Consider the following 23,364-nt stretch of genomic DNA (forward strand, 5'->3'; position numbering starts at 1 on the left):
TCAAGTGTTTAATTTTAATAAAATAATCATGTCATTCCACAAAGTTAATGCCGAATCAATAAATAATATAACTATATAAATAGTACATAAAAATAGATTAAAAAGACAATTATTTGTTTTAGTCCTGAGACCTTTAAATTGATTTAATATTTACGACCGGGCCTATCCGCATACGGGCAAACTAACTGACTCATTATTTGTCGGTAATTATCTGTTATGTTACAAAATAAAAAAAATAAAAAAAATGTGTGCTCAGATGGTTTGGACGTGTGAATCGAATGAGTGAAGAGAGAACAGTAAAACAAATTTATGTGTTGGTAAAAGAAGGAGAGGAAGACCGAGGAAAGCATGGCATCATCAAGTACATATTTCAAATGCGCTCAATCAGGTCAGGAGTCGGAATAATCGGTATGAGGAGATGCATAAATGTTGAAGAAGCGAAGATTGTTTGCAAAGATAGAGTGGTATGGCGCTCTATTCTAATTGCCTACCTCTGCGGAGGATGGTTAGTTGGTAAATAAAAATAAGCCGATGTTTACTTTTAAAAAAAAATTGTGTAGTTTTTTTTTTTTAAATCGACGTGGGTCGCAAATGATGGAGATTTTCAAGACTGAAATTAAATGCGAGTTGAGTACTTTTCAAGTATCATTGATAATTATTGAAGTATTCTATTAATTAAAAATAAAATCAGCCGAGTCATCTTGGATGTATGTTGGATTCATAAAATCGATACTTATAAACTTACTTGTAGGATCGTTAGCAAAGTATTGGCAAAATATAAAGGTTATCCATCTAAATAAAAATGCTAATATTCTAATTAACTAACCAACTAATCATACCGCTTCTCCGCAGGAGTAGGCAGAGAGAATAAAACGCATTACTTCTCTGTCTTTGCAAAAAAGTGGACAGACTTTGAAATATTAGACTTATCTGATAAAAGGTGTGTCCTCCACAGCCCTTCTTGGTTTCTTCAACTAAATTCGTATAGTTAATCTATTTAAACGTTGCTTTATCATTCATTCGCTTCACATGCTCGAACTATTGCCTGTTATTGCTTTATCATTGATGCGCTTCACATGCTAGAACTATTGCCTATTGTTGCTTTATCATTCATTCGCTTCACATGCTTGAACTATTGCCTATTGTTGTTTAATCATTCATCCTCTCTACATGCTCGAACTATCGCCTATTATTGCTTTACCATTCATTCGCTCTACATGCTCGAACTATTGCTTATTGTTGTTTTATCATTCATCCGCTCTACATGCTCGAAATATTGCCTATTATTGCTTTATCATTCATTCGCTCTACATGCTCGAACTATTGCCTTTTGTTTCTTTATCATTCATCCGCTTCACATGCTCGAACTATTGCCTGTTATTGCTTTATCATTCATTCGCTTCACATGCTCGAACTATTGCCTATTGTTGCTTTATCATTCATTCGCTTTACATGCTTGAACTATTGCCTATAGTTGCTTTATCAATGATTCGCTTCACATGCTCGAACTATTGCCTATTGTTGCTTTATCATTTATTCGCTTCACATGGTCGAATTGTTGCCTATCACCATTCTTAATTCTTGTAGTTTTTCCCTTATTTACTGTTTGAGCAATTCTTTCGGTCTGCTTTGTGCATATTTTGCTGAATTGTCATCAAGAAAAGGTGATTCAGTTGGCTAGGCCACGTACTTCGCATGCCTCATCCGAGAGTTGCCATCAAGCTTGCCTCTTTTACAATGTTAGGTTCCAGGACGTCCACTGCTGACAATCCGTCAGCAGTTCGAGAAGAAGATCTGACTTGGGAGGATGCAGGGGGCTGGCGGTTGACAAAAGACCCTGAAGGCAGTTTTTGCTCCACATAGGGAGTAGATGTGGAACTGCGCATACAGCTCGGAATGGCAGGAGCCATATTCAATAAAATGCGCAATGTCTAGGACTCGCTGCTTCATTCGACAAAATCTAAGTGTCTTTAACGCCTGCAGCCTACAATGCTGCTGTACGGGTGTGAGTCGTGGCACCTCACCAAAGCTCAGAGCAATAAACTAGCAAGTTTTGAAAATAGGTGCCTAAGGCGAATACTGGGTGTAAAATGGTATGACTTCGTCAGGAATGAGGACGTGATGAGAACAACCAAACAGCCCTTCATGCTGAAAGTCTTGAAGAGGAGAAGATGGACACGGCTGGGTCATGTTCTTAGAATGCCACCTAAGAACATGTCCCAGCTGTTCATAAAGGGAGCATAAACTCCTCATATCTCTTCTAGCAACCCAACAAGGATTTTGGCGCCCCAGAAGACTGCTGACGACCATTCACCGACTTTAAGATGCCGGACTGACCTGGGAGGAAGCCAAGGAGATAACGCGTGACTGAGTGACTTGGGACGTCTCGTGTTGACCATATAAGTATAGTGTTACCATATAAGAAAGGGTGGTAGTAAGTAGTATCAGTAAGTACCTGTCCATAGGCGAGCACGGTGGCGTTGTACCCGTCCAGGCTGCCCATGACGAGGCTCTCGACGCAGGAGCCGTACACCTCGTCCTGCTGGCCGCCAGTGTCGTACACGAAGTCGAACGTGAAGGACTTGTCCTGGCCGAGCGTCACCTGCGGCTCGCCCGGCGTCACGGCGGTGCACACGCGACACATGTCGATCACCTCGCGCGGGATCTGCGGACGGATCCTGCGGAAAACACACGAGACACGTAGGAAGATGAGACATGAGAGCTTTGCTATTCTTTGTCTTTGTTTAAATAAAACAACTTTGGGAATTACAATACATTATACACACCTAGTAAACAATTTAGATCAATACCTAGATTTAGGCAATTCCTCTTGGATTATATAACATGATGTACACAATTTAAAAAACAACAAAAAAAATAACACTTGTACAACAACATAATGAGATGCACACGACTAGTTTCGAAAAGTAACAGACGTTTTCATCTACAGGTGAAAAGTATAACTTTTTAATTAAAAAAAAACAACAACATGTCATTATTTTTTAAAAATAAAACACTTGAATATACCACTTTAATGAGTTTTATTTATATATATATAAATAAAACTCATTAAAGTGGTATATTCAAGTGTTTAATTAAAAAAAACATGTCATTCCACAAAGTTATTGCCGAAACAATAAATAATATGATGTACACTGTTGATTTTGTTCGTGTTGTGATTTGGGGTAAAATCTATTAATTTTGAATTTAAATTTTACTTAGTAAATGTGTTTGAACATGATGCAGAATGCATCAAAACACGTGTCACAGTAGATTTTAAGAAATACTGGTATTAACTAAGTAAAACTTAAATTAAAAATGAATTTCATCAAAAGATTGGATCCAAATATTATAAAGTACGTTTGAGAATTATCGATCTGTGATTGTAAAGAGGTGGTATGTTTAGTGCAATGAGTCATTAGCGCCGACTTGCTGGAGACGCGAGAGTTCATGGGGTAGGAAAGGTTGTACGGAGTGTAAGGGAGGCACACCGCCCTGTCTGCCGACTGCTGTCTGGGCTCAAATTGGACACGTACGGGAGAATCAAGTGGAAGGCGATAAAATAAAGAGAATTCTATCAGAATCATTATTACTACCGACAAATCATAACGATTATCTTTATCATCACAAAATTGTAATATTTTGTACATTAAAAGCATTGTTAACTTTGAGGTATGGCAATATAACACTCTCCTTATCATGTATAGTTTACTTTGTGTAATACCACAACTTTTAAGTGGTAAAAATTTTAATGGTAAAAATTTTAATATATTGTATATTCAATTTTCGGTTTTTCATTCTGCGAAAACCTGTAATTGGAGCTTTTTTCAATAATTAAGATACATATGTACATATATGTTATTGTTCTCTGTTGGTTTTCCAAATAAATAAAAAAATAAATAAATAAAGAGCATTCTCTCAGAATCATTATTACTATCAACGGATATAACGATTATCTTTTTAATCACACTATTTTTATATTTTGAATATTAAAGCATTGTTAACTGTGTGGTATGGTAATATAACACTCTCCCTATCATTCATTGTTCACTTAGTGCAATACCACAATTTTAAAATATTATTACGCAAAGTGAACGATGAATGATAAGGATAAAGTTGTGTATAATATTTTTAGTACGTACGATTTCGAGATTTAAGTAGTGAGGTTCTCAATCGTGGGTGGAATGGTAAATGGTATACGTGTATAAGTGATTACATTAAACCAGCCACTTAAAACAGGTTGTAAGCCCTGTACTTGCCCAGACTTCCATATTTGTTTCTTCTTCATCTTTGTTAAGATTTCAATATAAATAAATCCTTAGTGGACAAACGCAGATTTGTGAACAACAATTTGGAAATACACAAAATATTGAGAATAAAATAACTGGGCAAAAAATAAGTTTGATAAAAACAGAAAAATATGTTTTCAAGTGTCCTTGAAAAGTGTCCTAATAATAAATAATAATAATAAATGTAATAATAATAAATGTAATAATAATAAATGTAATAATAATAAATAAACAATGGTGCATAGGCCACTGCGTCATATAAACGCAGTGTTATCTTGATCGTTTACACATGAAGGAAAGGTGATCAGCCCTCCGCTTCAGGTACCAGTCAAGGGTAATATTGAATAAATATGACAGTGAAAAAATCACTTATATTTATTTCACCCCCTTGGGATTCGAACCCGGTACCTCCAGAACGGTAGCCGAGCGCGCTGACCATTACACTACGGAGGCGGACAAAATATTAAGTAAAATAACTCTTAGGAAGAATCTTATATGTACTCGTATACATGAAGGTTTCGGCTAAAAAGATCGAAGAATTAATTTCATATTTTCCTTAATTTTAGTGTAATTGTTTTGTTTCTCCTCTCTCCATCTCCTCTTACCATATATCCTTTTTTTATTATTACAATGTGTTTTGTTTTTAAGACCCAAAATCTCTCGCGAACGAGTTGAGGCTTATAATATATACATATATACGTGCACATATAATGAAAAATACGATAAAAGAAAGATGAAGATTATAAATATATCATTATCAAATTATTAAAAAATAATAAAATAAGATAAAAACTTTAGAAAAATCAGATTGAGGCGCTTTCTTAGACCAGACGTTTTCTACGAAGCTTTAATGAAGCATTTTTCCAAACACATTACTACAAATGGAAAACGATCCCTGTGAGTAAGTCTACACTCCAATCCAATTATCACTAGACATAAGGGCCATTCAACTTTAACATCTTATTATCAGATTCACGACGAATGCAGTTGCCAAATTTCAATTTTCTTCGGAGCTTTTCCGAGAAAACTAAGTGACCTTGATTTATAACGTCGGACAGAAGCTTTTAGACGCGTTGCAGTAAATGACGTCACGGGGAGGAACAGTTCAATACACGACCTGGTACCGCACCCCAAATATGAATAGGTCTCGCAGGAGAAGGTATACGAAAAATTATTTTCCTGAATGATATGCGAATGTATGAAGCGACGTTACGGAGCGTGTGCTATACGCGAGCCTGCGAAGAATATACATACGAGTACACACATATACATTAACATTATTATATTGTAATTTAAGTGAAGACGTTGGGATAAAAATCACACATGCCACAAAGGCAATTTTTCAGGAGACAGTCATTAACAAACATAAATGTTAATATATTACTTTACACAGCTGATGAGGGACATACGAATTATATAAATACACATATTTATATATATATATATATATATATATATATATATATATATATATATATATATATATATATATATATATATATATATATATATATATATATATACGTGTGTGTGTATTATACACATATTATTTTAATATTTTAATTAAATGGTAAAGTTCTTACTATTTCAAAGTAATCACACACTGCAGTGCTTTGCACACTGATTTTGCAGTATTTGCAGACAAACAGTATTAGCTTTATTAATTGATTCGGCAGTCACTTTGTGGTAAAATCTATCCATTGTTAATTTAAGTTTTACTTGGTAAATGCCACTATTTGTGGTAAGTAAAACTTAAATTAAAAGCAGTATTAGTCCTAAAAAATGAAAATTGTAAACGCGTATAAGTTTTTTTTATAGGCAAGCCAAAAAAACAAATCGTCCATACGTCTATACGAAGCATCTCACAAAGCACGAAGTTTTTTTAAATTGAGAGCCTTAACCAATTTTTCACTCGTATCATTTGAACTTACTATTCCAAAGTATCCACACACTACAACAATTCGCACACTGATTTGGATATCATATAGTACACAAGCAGTAGTTGTACTACATAAATATTAAAATTGTAAACATACATACATGTCCGCCTCGGTAGTGTAATGGTCAGCACGCTCGGCTACCGTTCTGGAGGTCCCGGGTTCGATTCCCAAGGAGGGTAAAATAAATATTAGTGATTTTTTCACTGTCATATTTATTCAATATTACCTTGGACTGGTGCCTGAAGCGGAGGGCTGATCACCTTTCCTTCATGTGTAAACGATCAAAATAACACTACGTTTATATGACGCAGTGCCCTATGCACCATTGGGGTGCGGATAAGGGTTTTATTTTTATTTTTAAACATACATATGTTTACATCATCGAAATTACAAGTATTTTATTTATTGTTTCGGCATTAACTTTGTGGTAAGACATGTTACAATAATTAAAGAAAACACTTTGTTTTTTACCACTTGAGTTTTATTATCGACTACATGTTATTATACAGACCTGAATGATGGAAGTTTAACTTCCGAAACATGTGGTCGATAATAAAACTCAAGTGGTAAAAAACAAAGTGTTTTCTTTAATTATTGAAATTACAAGTTTTTACAGGCATAACAAAAAAACATTAAGCTCCAAATTGTTTATGCGAAGCATCCCATTTTTTGTGACTGAGAGCCTTAATCCACATTTCATTTGTATGAGAGCATTTTGCTCGAGATATGAATACACAGCAGAAGATTTGATTTAGCAGCGCCATATATGTTCATCTAGTGGGTGTTGCGAATACAAATCATCACCCTCTACATATATGGATGCTGCGAGCATGAGCAGGAACGAACTCCGGATCTTGGTAAACAATGTTGGTAAACAAAGTCCGCCAATGTACTTTTTTCTGTAAATGAGGTTAAAATAATAAATAAATTTAGGATTTTGGCTGAAGTCGCCCTTGAGTTGAGAATTTGTGAATCAAATAGCTTTCATCAATAGGTGACATTCATTCAGAATAAGAAAAATGTTATACAAAAATTACAACTAACATACGAAAGGAATTCAACAACAATGCGTATACACTGAACCGTAGAGATTTAATTCCCAGGGAGGTCAATGTAAATATGAGTAATTTTTCTCTCTTATATTTATTTAATATTACCCTGGAGCGAAAGTTCATCAAATTTCCTTCATGCATTTAATAATCAAAATAACATGCCCGTATTCGATGCAGTGTCTTACGCACCACTGGATGCGAATAAAGGTTAGAAGAAGAAGATAACTTGTATGTTTCATTAATGTGTTTATTTTGGTTGCACGAGTAAGATGTAGACCTATAACGACATATCGCTCACTCCTTTCAAGAACGTAATAAATCAAAAATCGACAATTTTCAGTTGAGCATGTTTTCGGAATGTCCAGAAAATGTACTATATCCCAGCAAATAAGGCATATTTTTAACTGTTTTCTGTTGCATAGTAAAAACTTCAATAAGTGGCTTGATATTTATTTTTAATACATTGTGTTATATTTTTAAGAACGTCATAAATCAAAAAACTTGATTTTTCAGGATAACGTTTTTAAAGTTTAATAATATAATACAATGTACTTATTTAAAAAATTAAGCCACTTATTGAACTTTTTATTGTGCAACAGATCTTTTTAGGTAAACCTGAGGTTTTTTCTCCATTTCAAAAATATTTAGTATATTTAAAAAAGAATTAAACAATACCTATTCCTCAAAATGCAAAAACAACACTTTCTGCCCTGTAGCGGGTAAATATTAAGTTAAAACTATGCCTCTTTTGCTGGGATATAGTACATTTTTTGGGCATTCTGAAAACATGCACAAATGAAAATTGACGATTTTTGATTTATGACGTTCTTGAAAGGAGTGAGCGATGTGTGTGGACACAAGAAAAACTGTAATAGAAAGATTGACATTAAGTACAATAACATCACTATTTGATATCTCAATTCAGCATGTTTATATGAAAGGTAATTTATTATACTTTTCCAGGCGTCGATCATGATCAAACGGTAACTAGCGATAAATTTTAAGATCCCCTAAAAGTTTTATGGATTCGTGATAGAGGCGTAAAAGGCAATCGAAATACTCGATAGGTAAGTACGTGTTACCTAGAGTCGTGTTAGGTGCCTACTTAGTTCAATAAACTTGGATAAATACATAATAAATAAGCGATTGAAGACACATTATCCCATAACCGTGATAATTAGCGGGTAACATGATATATTATACAATTGTGGGAGTAAGGCGTAAGGAGGAATGTGGTAATCGTGTGTTAGAAATAAACCATGTGTGTGTGATGAAAAAATCTATGTTAACTCATTTTATCAAATAAAAGGTAAAAATTCCAGGACTCGAATGTATGGTTTTCTAATATTCAAAATAAATAAAATAAAGGGATATTATATTATTTTTCGACATCTCAGGATAGGTGAAGAAGAATATGGAAGTCTGGGCATTTACGGGGCTTACTCCCGTCAAAGGCGGTTTGAGTGATCAGTTTACAGACGTATAACATACACCAATTCTACTTCATATATGTTGAGATGTCAAAAAATATAACTGAAATTGAAGCACTAACTTAATGATTTTCTATTTTATAATTAAAATGTAACTTTGTTTTAAAATCACAAAATATTTTATTATAACTAAATTATAATGTCTACCGGTTTCGAAGCTAACCGCTCCTTTATCAATCTTTATCAATTAATCAGTCTTGATAAAGAAGCGGTTAGCTTCGAAATCGGTAGAACTTATAATTAAGTTATAATAAAATATTCATGGTAATTTTCAGACAAAGTTAAATTTTAATTATAAAAAATAACTCCTCATTGGAGATAATCCAAATTTGTGAACAATATTTGAAAACACACAAAATGTTGTGAATATAAAAGAGATATTCATAAATGGTTAAAAATAGCGAGTATATTTGAAATAGATCGCATTATTTGGCCACGTCATATTTGATTGCATATAATAAACAATTTTCTTCCATTTAGTTTAATAAAAAAATGTAAAATATGCCCTCGGCACGAGAAAATTCTGTAAGGGCACACTATTATAATTAGTTATTATTTGATCGTGAAATAAATACTTAAATAGGTTAAAAATCGATTTTTGACAGAACATATGATCGTTTTAATCATTACACCAAAGTATTTACCAATTCCGTAAAGCATTTACATTCGAGGCGAGAATTGACGTAAAACTTTCTTAATTTAAGTTACTTTTATATTCCACGCGTATGGTAGTAAAATTTTAATAGCATTATCATGCGATCGCCCTACTATAAAGAAGGCATTTTATTATTACTACTCGCTTCCCAGTTATTCGTTATGAAATGAAAAGAATATCACAATTTTGCAATGTTTAGGAATGGCATTTCAAAAGAGAATGTTTTCATATTCATAATGCCTTGCGAAAACAAAGAACGACGTTATGTCATTCATTTTACTGAAAATCAAAATATAATTGAACGATTTCTTGTAACAAAAATATGTTCAAATTTATTTTGAATGGCCCTTATTTAAATCTAGGTACTGTATTATAAGTTAACTTGATATGAAACATCTATTGTTCTTTTTATATGAAGGAAGGTGGAAGTCTGAGCATCTCAGAGCTCGCTCGCCAAATTAAGTGCGTCGGTTGCGAGCTGGTAAGATCACTTTGCCCATTGCAGATGCTGTAGCCGATCGAAGCGTGAGACGTCTATCAACCAATTCATCTGGAATACACAGCTCCTTAAGATACTCTGGAGCCATATTGTGTAAGTGAGTTTCTCGGTTCGAACCCAATCTACCGCAATTTGATACCTATTTCTAATAATGAGCCGCTTAGGCTCACAGAAATAGTATGAAATTGAAATATTTGTGTAAATAATAAAAACACAAATATTTCTCTTTTTAACAAAAAAAAAATAAAGAAAAATGTATCGTTCTTCCTTTTTTTTATGAAAGACGATGGAAGTATAAGCATCCCAGGGCTTACGACCTGGCATTGAGCTGGCTTAAGCGATCTGGTGATATTCAATGTTTTTCCTGAGACATTTTCATTAAAAAATAATTAACAGTAAATATTTTAATTTTTGATGCAAAATAAAGTATCATCAGAATGTAAGTGTGTAGTTACGTGGAAAAACAAATACATAACTTATTAAATATTTGTAAGAAAAAAATCAGTAAACAATTTGATAGGTATTGATTGACTCGTAATGCAGAACAGAAGTGAGCACAATTTCTACAAAACCCGCGATATGTGATCAGTTTAGCCATGACGTATGTTAAGAGAAACACATGTCATATCATATTATGCAAATATATGGAGATAGGGAGATGTGATAACATCTGTGCATAGATATAATCAGTTGATTTGACTCTGATAACAATATGGATTTAATAAGATTAAACAATATTAGACAGACATATTTATAACTTTGAGGTAATCAGTAAAAAAAACAGGTAGAAAAAAAATTGAAGATTTGCAACCCCATATAATATAAGCACTGGCTAGATTTCAGAGCCACATTACTTAGGTAATTTAAAGAAAAACTCCGACAACAGGACAGGCGCTGTGTCGTAGTGGGTTGATGATGCTCGACTGCGAAACTGGCGTTGCGGGTTCGATTGCCGATACAAAATAAATTTAAAAAATACTTATTTCTGATTGATCTTGGTGTTTGTGATTTCACATCTACCTCTCCTATCATTACTATTCTATTTGCAGACAAGCCTCTTAAATAGAGCTCCTGTGGGTTGTTCCTTTAAAAAAAACATTTCGGGTGTTTCCAAAATCTATGTTGACAAATCTGGGATTCTCCATTTTGATATGCACATTCTTCTCCATCCATATTTTTCAAAATTCAAAATAAGCTATTCTTTACCATGAAATACTCAAAAAGACATCTATCACATAGTTTTACCGGCGAAATCAAACGCCAATAATTGAAAATTGAACTCGAAGCGTGCTTAACGGATACGGTACGTTTAGATTCAAAGCATTTTACTATACAATATATGGCACACCAAAACTAATCAAAATCAGACGTTGAAAATAGTAATAAAAAAAACATCATCAACAAAGAATCACGAAGCCACGATGACAACGAAGACAAAGTATAGTGCATTAATTTTAATGGATTTTTTTGTTTCAACTTGCGACCATAAAAAAGTTAGGCGGAGACGATGACTGTCACCTTTCGGTGCTCACAACAAAGAGCCAATTAGCTCATTAAAAATACTAGTGGTCGGCAAACTTATTAGCCAAAGAGCCGAACATGCACATAACAATTTTTATTTTTATTTAATTTATTTCATAGATACATACATATTTGTACTATGTATTTCGGTATTGCGATAATGTCCGTACATCTCCTATGAAAATTTGATCAAGTCAGCCATGAAGCCAATATTTTTAATTAATATAAAACGTATCTGAAATGAATCACAAACGACATTTTTTGCTTATAATTTCTAGTCCAAAAATACTGTCTTCAACGTTTCATAAAATAACAACTAATAAATAATAACGCTTTTAAAAAAAAAAAATTAGTTCGCAGTAAATATCCCTTTTAAATAAATAGTTGAAATTTGAAATCGATATGATGATGTACATTGTTGTGAGAATTATTTTCAGTGCGTAAGGTAGAAAAACTGACTAATCGGTGTTTAGTCGTTTACGGATGACAGCGAAAAGCCGACTAGTCGGCTTTTGGTAGTTGATACAGTAAAAATCATAATAATCAAACCGTTTTACCGTAGGTACATATATTATGGATGTTTTTGTTAAAATGTGTTTTTTTTTTGCTATTAGTACCAATTTGTTTGGATTTGAAGGTGAGTCTTCGAAAAAATCGTTGGTAAACAAAGTGTTAAAAACTTTATAAAATTAAATAACTTAGTTTTAACCACTTTTTATTAATACATTTTAACCTAACGGTTTCGACAAGAGCCTTGCCATCATCAGGGTTTATTTTAATTCAAAAACATTAAATACTCTCACCGAAAACTTCCACACACTCCGTAAAAATCCTAAATGTTATTTTTATTATTCACTGCATAGCAACCCCAAATAACAACTAATGGAATCACCCAAAAACAGTATGAAGCTGCGCACGCATACGTAAAGTGGAGAACACACGCAAAAACCTACTGTGCAGAAATTTTAGTAACAGAAATTGGAAAAATATCGAAAATAAAACTGTTACTTAAATTTAATTGATTACTAATAATATTTAAATTTTGTTTTAAGGCTTTTTTAATTTAAAAAATCTCTAAATTATGCAATGAGTTTACTTTTTTATTAGAATGTAGTATTTCAATGCCATTTTTAAAATTAAGGAATGATTCAAGAAAACATTCAAGAAAAGAAAAAGTGTTAAATGGTCAAAGAGTCGCATGCCACACGTTGCCGACCAATGAAATAGGCCGAGATGACTCGGTATGAGCGGAATGATGGAAGAAAAAATGTCGGCAATTCCACAATTCCAGACTGCTTGCCGCTCGGGCTCAAACGATTATTCGTATGTGTATGTAAATATTAGGTATGGAAAAGTTAACGGTGCGTGCTGTTGAAGTAAAAAGGGAGGTAATCTATTCGCTGTAAATCAATTATAACGTTTTTATCGATTGTGTAAAAAAGAAGAATGCGATATGAAATAATATAACACAATTGGAGAGCATCTTTTCGAATTTCGTCGAATGCTTTTAAGTTTAAGAACATTTATTATTTTCATTTGAAGACATTATTTTTCAAAAAAATATAATTTTTTTTATACACCTTAGAAAGTTTTTCTTAGCTGATTTGAAGGTGAATTTTTATTTTTCAGAACCGAATGTTGAATTTTGAAATAAAATAATAACGTAATATAAAACGATGTGTCTTATCCTTCAATTCAAACCTTTTTTTCACATGTGAGCAGATGGTGTCGAGAACTCGTATATCAAATGTATTAAATCAAAGATATCATGTGTGAAGGTATCAAAGGAAATATTCTAACTAGCTAACTAACTATCGTGCCGCTTCCCGCAGTGGTAGGCAGAGAGAATAGAACGCCACACAAATCTGTCTTTGCAAACAATCATTGTGTATTCCACATTCTTGCATCTCCTCATACATACCATACAGAGAGAATAGAACGCCACACCAATCTGTCTTTGCAAACAATCATTGTGTATTCCACATTCATGCATCTCCTCATACATACCCGCCGATCATTCCGACTTCTGAAGTGACCATTTTCAAGTATTTGAAATACTCGATCATGACAAGATTTTATCGTCTTTCTCTGCTTTATCCTACTAATTATATTCGCCTCGTAAATTTGTTTTACTATTCTCTTTTCATTCAATCGCTCCACATGTCCAAACCATCTCAACCCACATTTCTTTAAAAAAATATTGTGTTTGTCAATTATAAGTAGAATGGTAAATGTTATAAGTGTAACTGATCACTTTAACCACCTAATGACAGGTTATAAGCTCTGCAAATACCTATACTTTTATTTTCTCTTTCATTTGTGTTGAACAAAAGCGGACTAAGGCGATTCTAAAAACCAGGCCTTCATTTTCTAGTTTAAAACCTATTCTCAAGAACGCATCAAAATACAATTATCTCATGTTACAGAGTTTTAATTTCTAGAACGAATCAATTAGTGGAACAACCTCACACGTGATGCTATTTTATTCCCAGAGTACAGTATAATCGCATCGTCGTGAATAGAGAGGATGATGCGCATATAATGATGGGATCACATTTCATGCTTGATTTGCATACTAATCTTTGCAAGGAGACACTCTGGTAAAACGGAATAACGGCGTTGCCAATCCTTGAATGAGGGCATTTGGCTAGAACAGGCACGAAAGTAGGCAAATAATTATAATTTTTTGTAAATCATAAAACTAACTAATTACATAACTGAACAACATTTTGAGTGTGTCCAAATACTAGTTCACAAAATCTGGATTATCTCTAATTACAGGAGTTATTTTCATATTATTTTTTGACATCTCATCAAAGATGGAGAAGAATATGGAAGTCTGGCATTTACGGGGCTGACGACCATCATAGGCTGGTTTATGTGATCACTTTACACACGTGTAACATTCACCAATTCTACCCATTATTGACAACCACATACTGAAATTCTTGGAAGTTCTATATATATAAGCCAATTTTAAAACATTATTCTTGAATCACTAGAACTTCACTAGAGACATCTATTGGTGAGATGGAAAGAAGCTTTTGATTGAGCAGAAACTCTTTTATTAGTATGTGTGGTTCGAATCCTGGATAAAATCACACACATGAGAAACGCCAGAAAATATAATTTTCATTTTTATTATTTAAGCTTATATAATTTGACCAGATAATTTATTTACAACATTTTGAGTGTGTCCAAATACTTGTTCACAAAATCTGGATTATCTCCAATTGCAGGAGGTAATAAATAACTTTTTTCCGCGGAACACCAACTAACCACCACGGTAGACAAGTGTGCCCGCGGCACACACTTTGCGGAACACTGCTCTATCTTACTATTGATGTCAGTTACACCCAGGCTTCTACGAATACGAGAAATCTGTATTTTGTCTCTAAGGGACAGGGACTCCAGCTGACCATCTAATCATTTGCGTTTCAGCAGTTTCTAGTTGCCTAGAGCAGGTTGTATATATTGTTTATGGTATTAATGACATTTGCATTGTGACACCGCCTTACGCCTTTTGTAGCCAAATTGGAAGATAGTGGATACCCTTTCGTTACTGTCACGGGTCACAGCAGTCGTCAAGGGTGAAAGCCTTCAAAGAGTCACCTTTCAATGTCATAGACTTCGTCCAATGATAGTATAAATACCATGCAAATATATCTTTAACAACATTTTAGATTCATACTTCCAGTATTTTTTACAGGAAAAATCTATAAATGAAAGGGAATCATAAGAATATTTCACAAATAAATAAATAAGTAATAAAGATTGGGACCATAAAATATTAGAATTAAACGCATATTTTAAGTTTGCGATCGCCTTGCCGTCAAGTAAGTGACGATCAAGATAACACAGCGTTTATATGATGCAGTGCTCTATGCATCATCAGGTGTGGATAAGGGTTTTGAAAATCCCCCTTACCGAGAAGAAAAGAAGAAGTCAAGTTGTTTTTGTTGAATATAACAAAAATGTAAAAAAGACATCCTTTTTAAAAACATGCCAAAAGGTCTACACTAAGAAGAAAAGAGTAGAAGAAAATATTTTAAATCTACGGCTTATGCAGCATCGCTATCGTGTTCTCATTCGGTTGCTATTCGGCGTAAGGCTGTGACACCATTCTTGGCCAATCCTATTCCAAAATCTAATACAATAGCGCGGGTGAAAACTTTATTATGCATGCAAATATGCGAATAACCGTTTCAGGAAACAGCCCCTAAATTCATTCCTACTAAACGAGGGCATATTCCGAATTCGGCCCGCGAAGTAACGAATGTGGAACAGTGGAAATTACGCCCGTAAATATGCGCATACTATCAAGTGTCAGGAATGTTAATACAAGAATTGAAAGGGAATAAATAGTGAATTAAGCGAAATATATGTTCGTACATTCGTATTAAGTGGCGTGATGAAAAGCGGCAAAAAGCCGTCACGCTAGCTGCCAACTCAACACGCGACAATTTGAACAAATATTTTAACAATTTTTTGGATAATATTTACTCAAGCCTATTTTTACACATTCTAAGAGAAATTGCATTGTCGATATGAGTGTTTTATAGGTTATGTGATCGTTTTGGTACTTTTTTCGAATGTCGGAACGCATAATTTTTTTTTAAATACTCTGGATGCAGAGAACCTGATCATATTGTGAACCAGGCAATCGCCATGGATCTTCATCGAAAGACACCTAGACACCTAAGACATCTAAGACCAAAGAATTCACGGATGCTATAGAAAAATAACATGATTCGAAGCCATGAACTAGTTAACGTTGTGCATGATAGAAAAACCTACAAACTGACGACAGAGCTGACCCCAACAGTCTACAAAGACGATAGGTTGAACTTTATAAAATTAAACAACTTTGTTTTAACCACTTTTTTATTATTTATTATTAGTACACTTTAACCAACCGGTTTCGACAAGAACCTTGTCATCATCAGGGTTTATTAAAGTCTAAAACATTAAAATACTAAAAAACATTAAAATACTCAGATAAATTCAAATGTTTAAATAAAACAAATAAATTCAGATAAAACAATAATTAATAATATACTGTTTCAAAATACGTCACCATTATTATCAATGTTTCCTTTTACAAAAAATGTTGTTCCTTAACCCCCCTACCTATATTTATAAACCTATATAAGTATACACCTAAATATATTTTTATTCGTTAGTTTTAATTTGTACCAGAAGATGAAAACAATTGTCGTTTTCGAAACTAGTCGTAAATGAAAATAAAACTCAATTCAGTGGATTTTTCAAGTGTTTAATTTAATTAAAATAATCATGTCATTCCACAAAGTTAATCAATAAATAATAAAATACTCAGAGTTAATTACATTCCCTTGCCAAACACTTCCACACACTCTGTAGGTGTACGGTGTAAAATGTGTCACAAAGTATCTGCAAAAAACATTCAAGAAACGATAGGTTAAAATTAAGCCAGGAAGAAAACATAATTGGAGAAAACCATTATTAGAAAACATACTTCACATTTACGAAATAATTTACCTGTTACAAAATTTCCCCATTTGCTGCTATTTGACACTCAGATCTACATTCATCTCGTTCAAAAAATGTGATTTTGGATTTTCAAGATTTATCAGCAAATCAATTTTGCCCACATTATACACCTCCTCACCAGCGCCTGCAGGTCTTCTCTACTAACGGCACGAAGCACAGCATCTTCAGCATACAAAAGTTATGCATTAAGATTAAGATAAAACTATTGAAAAAGTAAAGATCATTGATAGCGAATTAAATTTTTTCTTGGATATTTCTCGCAGAATGATTTTGTGGCGCATTTTATAAAACCAGAACTTAGTTTTTAATAAATTGCGTTTTTGGTACTTTCCTCCAGCCGGTTTCGACAAGGACTTTACCAAGGACAGACATATAATTAAACCGCTGAAGAGTAGTAAAAAAACAATGTTCTAGTTTTGTTTTATTAAGTTTTAATCTCTTCAATGTTTTTCGCAGATATTTTGTAGCGCATTTTATAAACTTTATAAAATTAAACAACTTTGTTTTAACCACTTTTTTATTATTAGTAAACTTTAACCTTTAGAATAAAATTAACAATTAGGATTTTTTACGTAGTTTAGTTTAGTTTAGTTTATGTTTTTGGTTAGGGAATGTAATAAATTATGAGTATTTTAATGTTTTTAATGTTTTAGAATTTGATAAGCCCTGATGATGACAAGGTTCTTGTCGAAACCGGTTAAAGTGTACTAATAATAAAAAAGTGGTAAAAACAAAGTTGTTTGATTTTAATAAGTTTTAATCAATTACTTCTTAATCGAAATTATACATAAAATTAAAATAAACTTTTCATAGCCTTCCAGTACGAATTGCGGGGTTTTACTGTACAATACATGGTGGCACACAAATTGTTCACATATGTACATTCTTTGAATGTTTACTTACCTTAGTAAAGATCGCTCTTTATTAGAACACCAGAAGGAGAGATTTGAATGCAGATGGAGGTCAGTAGACGTCGCTTTGTGCGAACCGCTATTACCAAATGAAGCGGCAGTAAGAAAATAACTACTGCTATTCACGACACGGAATAAGAATCGCCCAGAAAGACGGAGTAACGTATATTCAGTTCAAACACAGCTGTCATATTTTAATGAGGATATATTGTAGAGTTTCGGACAGGTGTCAAGATTGGGTACCGACGCGGTCTATTTCCATTCAAATCAAATCTGCATAGCTCTGGTCGTGGGGAAGGTAAAAAATAGAGTAGCGGACTAATAAATTAAGTAAAAAAAAAGTAATTAATATTTTTTAAATTATTTCATAGATTAGTAGCAGGAAATAATAAAAACAAGTATTGAACGCACCTACACTGAAATAAAGGAGGGGACTGGAAAATAAAACTTAGTACCTAATCAATAATAATCTACAACTTGAATGTTGTAAATAAATTATCTGATCAAATTATAAGCTTAAATAATAATAACGACAATGACATTTTCTGGCGTTTCTCATGTGTGTGATTATAATCCAGGATTCGGACCTCACATACTAATAAAAGAGTTTCTGCTCAATAAAAAGCTTCTTTTCATCTCACCAATAGATGTCTCTAGTGAAGTTCTAGTGATTCAAGAACATAATTGGTTCATATTTATTGAACTTCCAAGAATTTGAGTAGTGTGGTCGTCAATAATGGGTAGAATTGGTGAATGTTACACGTGTGTAAAGTGATCACTTTAACCAGCCTATGACGGTCGTCAGCCCCGTAAACGCCCAGACTTCCATATTCTTCTTCATCTTTGATGAGATGTCAAAAAATAATAATCTATTACGCCAGTTCCCCGCAGGAGTAGGCGGAGGGAATAGAACGTCACACCATTTTGTTTTTGCAAACATTCATTCGCATGTTCCAAAATCACGCATCTCCTCATACATACATATACGCCAATTATTCTAACTCCTGACCTGACCACTTTCAAGTATTAAAATTACTTGATCATGTCAAGCTTTCCACGGTCTTCCTCTGCTTCTATTTCTAACTACATTCGTCTTTATAATTATAATTGTTTTGCTGTTCATTCTTCACTCATTAGATTAACATGCCCAAACTATCTCGAGACACCATTCTTAATTTTATCGATAATGCTTATGAAAGCAAAGATATTGAAAATAAAATGATGATGAAAGTAGACTGAATGCAGTCTAAATTCGATCTCTCAGATTAATGTGCGGCAAAAAGATATATGACAGATGTTCGAATGGTGATATGAGGAAATATTGCAAGCCCGAGGATAAGCATTATTAATGTAAACACGACTAGTTTTGCGAACTAGATGTTACTTTAAAAATACAAAATAAATTCATTTTTTTTACATTGTAAATCATTTTACTCTAACATGTTATATTATTAAGTTATGTATTGTACTAAGTAGAAACGATATTATTTATTGATTCTGTTTTAAGTTTGCCGAATAACATGATCGTTTTAATATAAAAATAATACCTTGTATAAAACACACGAGTTTAGTAATGCAAACACTAGTTGCGAGTACTACAGATGTTCTTATCAAACAGTTTGTATTTTCAACTGTTATTCTCGAAACTAGTCGTGTTAACATTAATAAACTCGAAAGTGGTCTTATACAAGCGGTTTTTATATTCAATGTTGAAAACATCAAAACAACATCGTCACAAAAGGTTGTCTGCTTCAAATCTCTTTGTGGTGCTAAGCGTTTTATATTAGAGCGTGGGAGGTAACTTTGCATGGAGTTTTAGCGACACGTACCATTCTTTGTTTAATTTATAAAATACGTCTTTATTTTATAAAGTGACAAAGAAAAGATTATAGTCCAGATTCAGAGACAATAGGCGGTGAGCTGTGATATCAGGGCTGTGAAAATGACACACAAAACTGACGACAATAATCTCGACTTATATTATGGGTATTTACCAAAATATTCATGAATGCTACAGAAAGATAACATGATTCGAAGGCATGGCCTAGGTGACGTTGTATATGAAAGAAGGACCTACACCCTGAGGACGAGGAGAGCTGACCCCAACAGTCTACAAAGACGATAAGCTGGGATGGAGCCAGGAAGAAGAACATTTCCAGTAAAATAACATTTAATAGCCAAGATAAAATAACATTTACCCAAGCTCGTAACACGTAGGAACACTGCTGACTTTATTTTCCAGTATAATTTTTAAAGAATTATGTAGATTGAGCCGAGGCTTTATCACTCATCAATTTTAGAGTACCGGGAGCACAGACCAGAAGCAACACTTTATTTAAAATCCCTGAAATGAACACCAAGTCCTACCAAAATTCATTTTTAAATCGAGCCTGCGATATGTGTAATGTAATGCTTAGTGAAATAGACATCAATAATGTTTATTTTAATACTTTAAGGAGAAATGTTTTTGATGTCTTTTGACTATTTGATACAGAAAATTTATATTATTTGATAAAAATATTTATTGCAAGTTTATTATACAGTTATACTTTTATGTATATGACAGTTTTTAATTTTTTTTTTATTTTTAGATTACTTAAGTGAAAACCCGTAAATGGAATCTTATTTTTTAAAATTTTATTATATTATATTATTTTTGTATATATTCTGTTGATTTTCCAATAAATAAAAAAATCTTCTATGAAACATGTCACGAACTTTCCATACGGAGGCGTTCAATGCATTAAATTACATTTTACCACTCTTTAATGTGACAAATGTCACCCACAGTGGCATTTACATATACACTCTATATATGCATTTCACGTCAAATAAAGTGTGAGGTATTTATTTTGCGTGTGTGCAACGCTTCCATGTGTTTATTAGTTAGAAAAGCGTTGGCGGTCAACGTTGACATTCAATGGACATTTTATAATAATAATATTCGCCTAAGGTAATATTTTAATACGTTAACATCAAAAGGAATTCATAAAGCGAGATACTGTACCCGCAGCAAGAATGACATCATGACATTTTATTTATATTTTATGTTTTATTTTTATTTTTTAAAATGGGTAAGTTATACATACACATATACGAATATTACAAAACAAGTACTTGTACTGTTTCAATCACAAAATTCCACATTTATAAAAATACCTCGAAGAGGGACGGGAGAAAGGAAAAGAGGAAAGGATAAAGATCAAAGCCCAAATTAAAAGACAAATTTTACGAAACGAGGGTCAACTGACTGACAATGTTGAATGATCTCAGCGCTGATGAACGTTAAATATATGAACTATGTTTATAGTTCGTTCTACTCGTGCAAAGCTCTAAGGTGTCAGTTGATCTGGTGAACTAACTGGAAACTCTAAAATATGATATATTCTGAAACAATAAAAAACAAAAAACATGGATTTATTCTACAAAAGCGATTAACTTTTAACAAAACGAAAAACTTTAATTGACATCTCCATAAAGATGAAGAAGGACATCGAAGTCAGGGTATTTACAGGCCTCACGAACTGTCGTAGGCTGGTAAAGTGATCACTTTACACACGTGCAACATTCGCCATTCTACCCATGATTGACTACCACAGTAGGTACTCAAACTTTTGAACTCGTACATATGTCATTAAGCTCATGGAACTGTACATGTGAGTTTACTAATGCCATCTAAGTTGGATTAGAAAGCTTTTATTAAGCAGAGACAGAAATGTAAAAATAAGCCCTTAATGGAGAAAACCCAGATTTGTGAGTAAGTATTCGGACACACTAAAAATGTTTTGAATTTTGAATTTAAATTTCACTTGTTAAATACTACTATTTCTTAAATCTATTGCGACAAATATTTCGATTCATTCGGCATCATTATCAAAAACTGTATAATTTGTGGTGTTTGATACTGATGCTGAATGCATCGAAACACGTGCCGCAACAGATTTGAAGAAACAGTGGTATTTACAATGTAAAATTAAAAATAAAATATCCTGTCTATTTGAAAGTGTTGATTGACTGTTGTAGAAAGATAAATAGGCTTTAAAATTGACAGGAGAACTTACATAACATACTTGACACATACAAATAAATGTCATCCAACATAGAAAGAATTGTGTCATTGAATTTGTCGGACAATAAATTAGAATAAACGCATTATTCGACAAAGAGCAGATGTTGTACATCGTTATGCCTAGACGAATCTCTATACAACCTTCATACGCCGGATGGTACATATTTGATCAATTAAATATTTATATTATTTCGAGAAATAAAAATACTTTGTGTTCTGATCCACTCACATTTTTATTAACCAACTAGTTTCGGCAACAACCTGTTGCCCTCTTCAGGGTTTAATTTATTACTATGGCAAATGCTTTCCATATTCAAAACAATTAAATATTTATTTCCATGACCCGAAAATACACATATCATATTACCTATAATGTTAAGCTTAAAGCGGTAAGTGTCTAAAGGTAGGTAATACGATATTTTTACAAAGTAGCTAACGATTACCACATATTTGACCATTAAGCTACAATAATTGACTCGACCAAATACGAACTTCGATTTCTGAATCAAAACTAGGGAAGTTCAAAGTATATCGTAAGATAAAATATTTGGTAAGTAATTGATATTCTAAAATTTATATGTTGATTTATAATGAAAAAAAAACAATATCTTTACAAAATTAAACAACTTTGTTTTAATCACTTTTTTACTATTACACTTTAACCTACAGGTTTCAACACAAACCTTGTCATCATCAGGGTTTATTGAATTCTAAGAAGTTAAAAACATTAAAATACTCATAATTAATTACATTCCCTTACCAAAAAATAAATGTTATTGTGCATTGCGTAGCAACTCCAAATAACAACGAATCACCCAAAAAAACAGGATGAAGCCGCGCACGCATACGTAAAATGAAGCACACACAAAATCTATTATGCGGAATTTTTCTTTCTAGGAACAGAAATTGGAGAAATATCAAAAATAGGAATGTTACTTAAATTTAATTGATTATTTATATATTTGTCCGCCTTCGTAGTGCAATGGTCAGTACGCTTGGCTACCGTTCTGGAGGTCCCGGGTTCGATTACTAGGGGGGGTCAAATAAATATAAGTGATTTTTTCACTGTATTATTTATTCAATATTACCCTGGACTGGTACCTAAAGCGGAGGGCTGATCACCTTTCCTTCGTGTGTTAACGATCAAGATAACACTGTGTTTATATAATGCAGTGCCCTATGCACCATTGGGGTGCGGATAAGGGTTTGAATTATGAAAATTATGAATTTATAATATTTAAATTTTGTTTTATCGCTTTTTTTTAATTTTCCAAAATCTCTAAATTATGCAATGATCATTGCATGTGATATCATTGAGTGTTTGATAATGTCTTAATAAGACGAAACGCGTCACATATCATATATGTAAATAAAAGTAAAATTCAATCCAATACCCGTGTTTAATT

The 23,364-nt window shown here is 33.0% G+C and overlaps 1 protein-coding gene across 2 annotated transcripts in view; it reads right to left on the minus strand.

Annotated features, from left to right (window-relative positions):
• The window catches only part of LOC148313876 (kinesin-like protein KIF21A), a 129,754-nt gene that overhangs the window by 44,712 nt on the left and 61,678 nt on the right, over window positions 1-23,364 (minus strand). For both annotated transcript variants that reach the window (XR_015837338.1, XM_088257630.1), the window contains exon 3: window positions 2,456-2,678. Coding sequence is in view for 1 of the 2 variants with exons in the window: in XM_088257630.1 (XP_088113756.1) it covers window positions 2,456-2,678 (223 nt within the window). In the remaining variant the exon portion in view is untranslated. The remainder of the gene's footprint in view (window positions 1-2,455; window positions 2,679-23,364) is intronic.

Source organism: Brachycentrus maculatus, unplaced genomic scaffold, assembly GCF_059751285.1.
Source record: "Brachycentrus maculatus isolate JH-2025_06_01 unplaced genomic scaffold, ASM5975128v1 h1tg000005l, whole genome shotgun sequence".
Classification (NCBI taxonomy): Eukaryota; Metazoa; Arthropoda; class Insecta; order Trichoptera; family Brachycentridae; genus Brachycentrus; species Brachycentrus maculatus.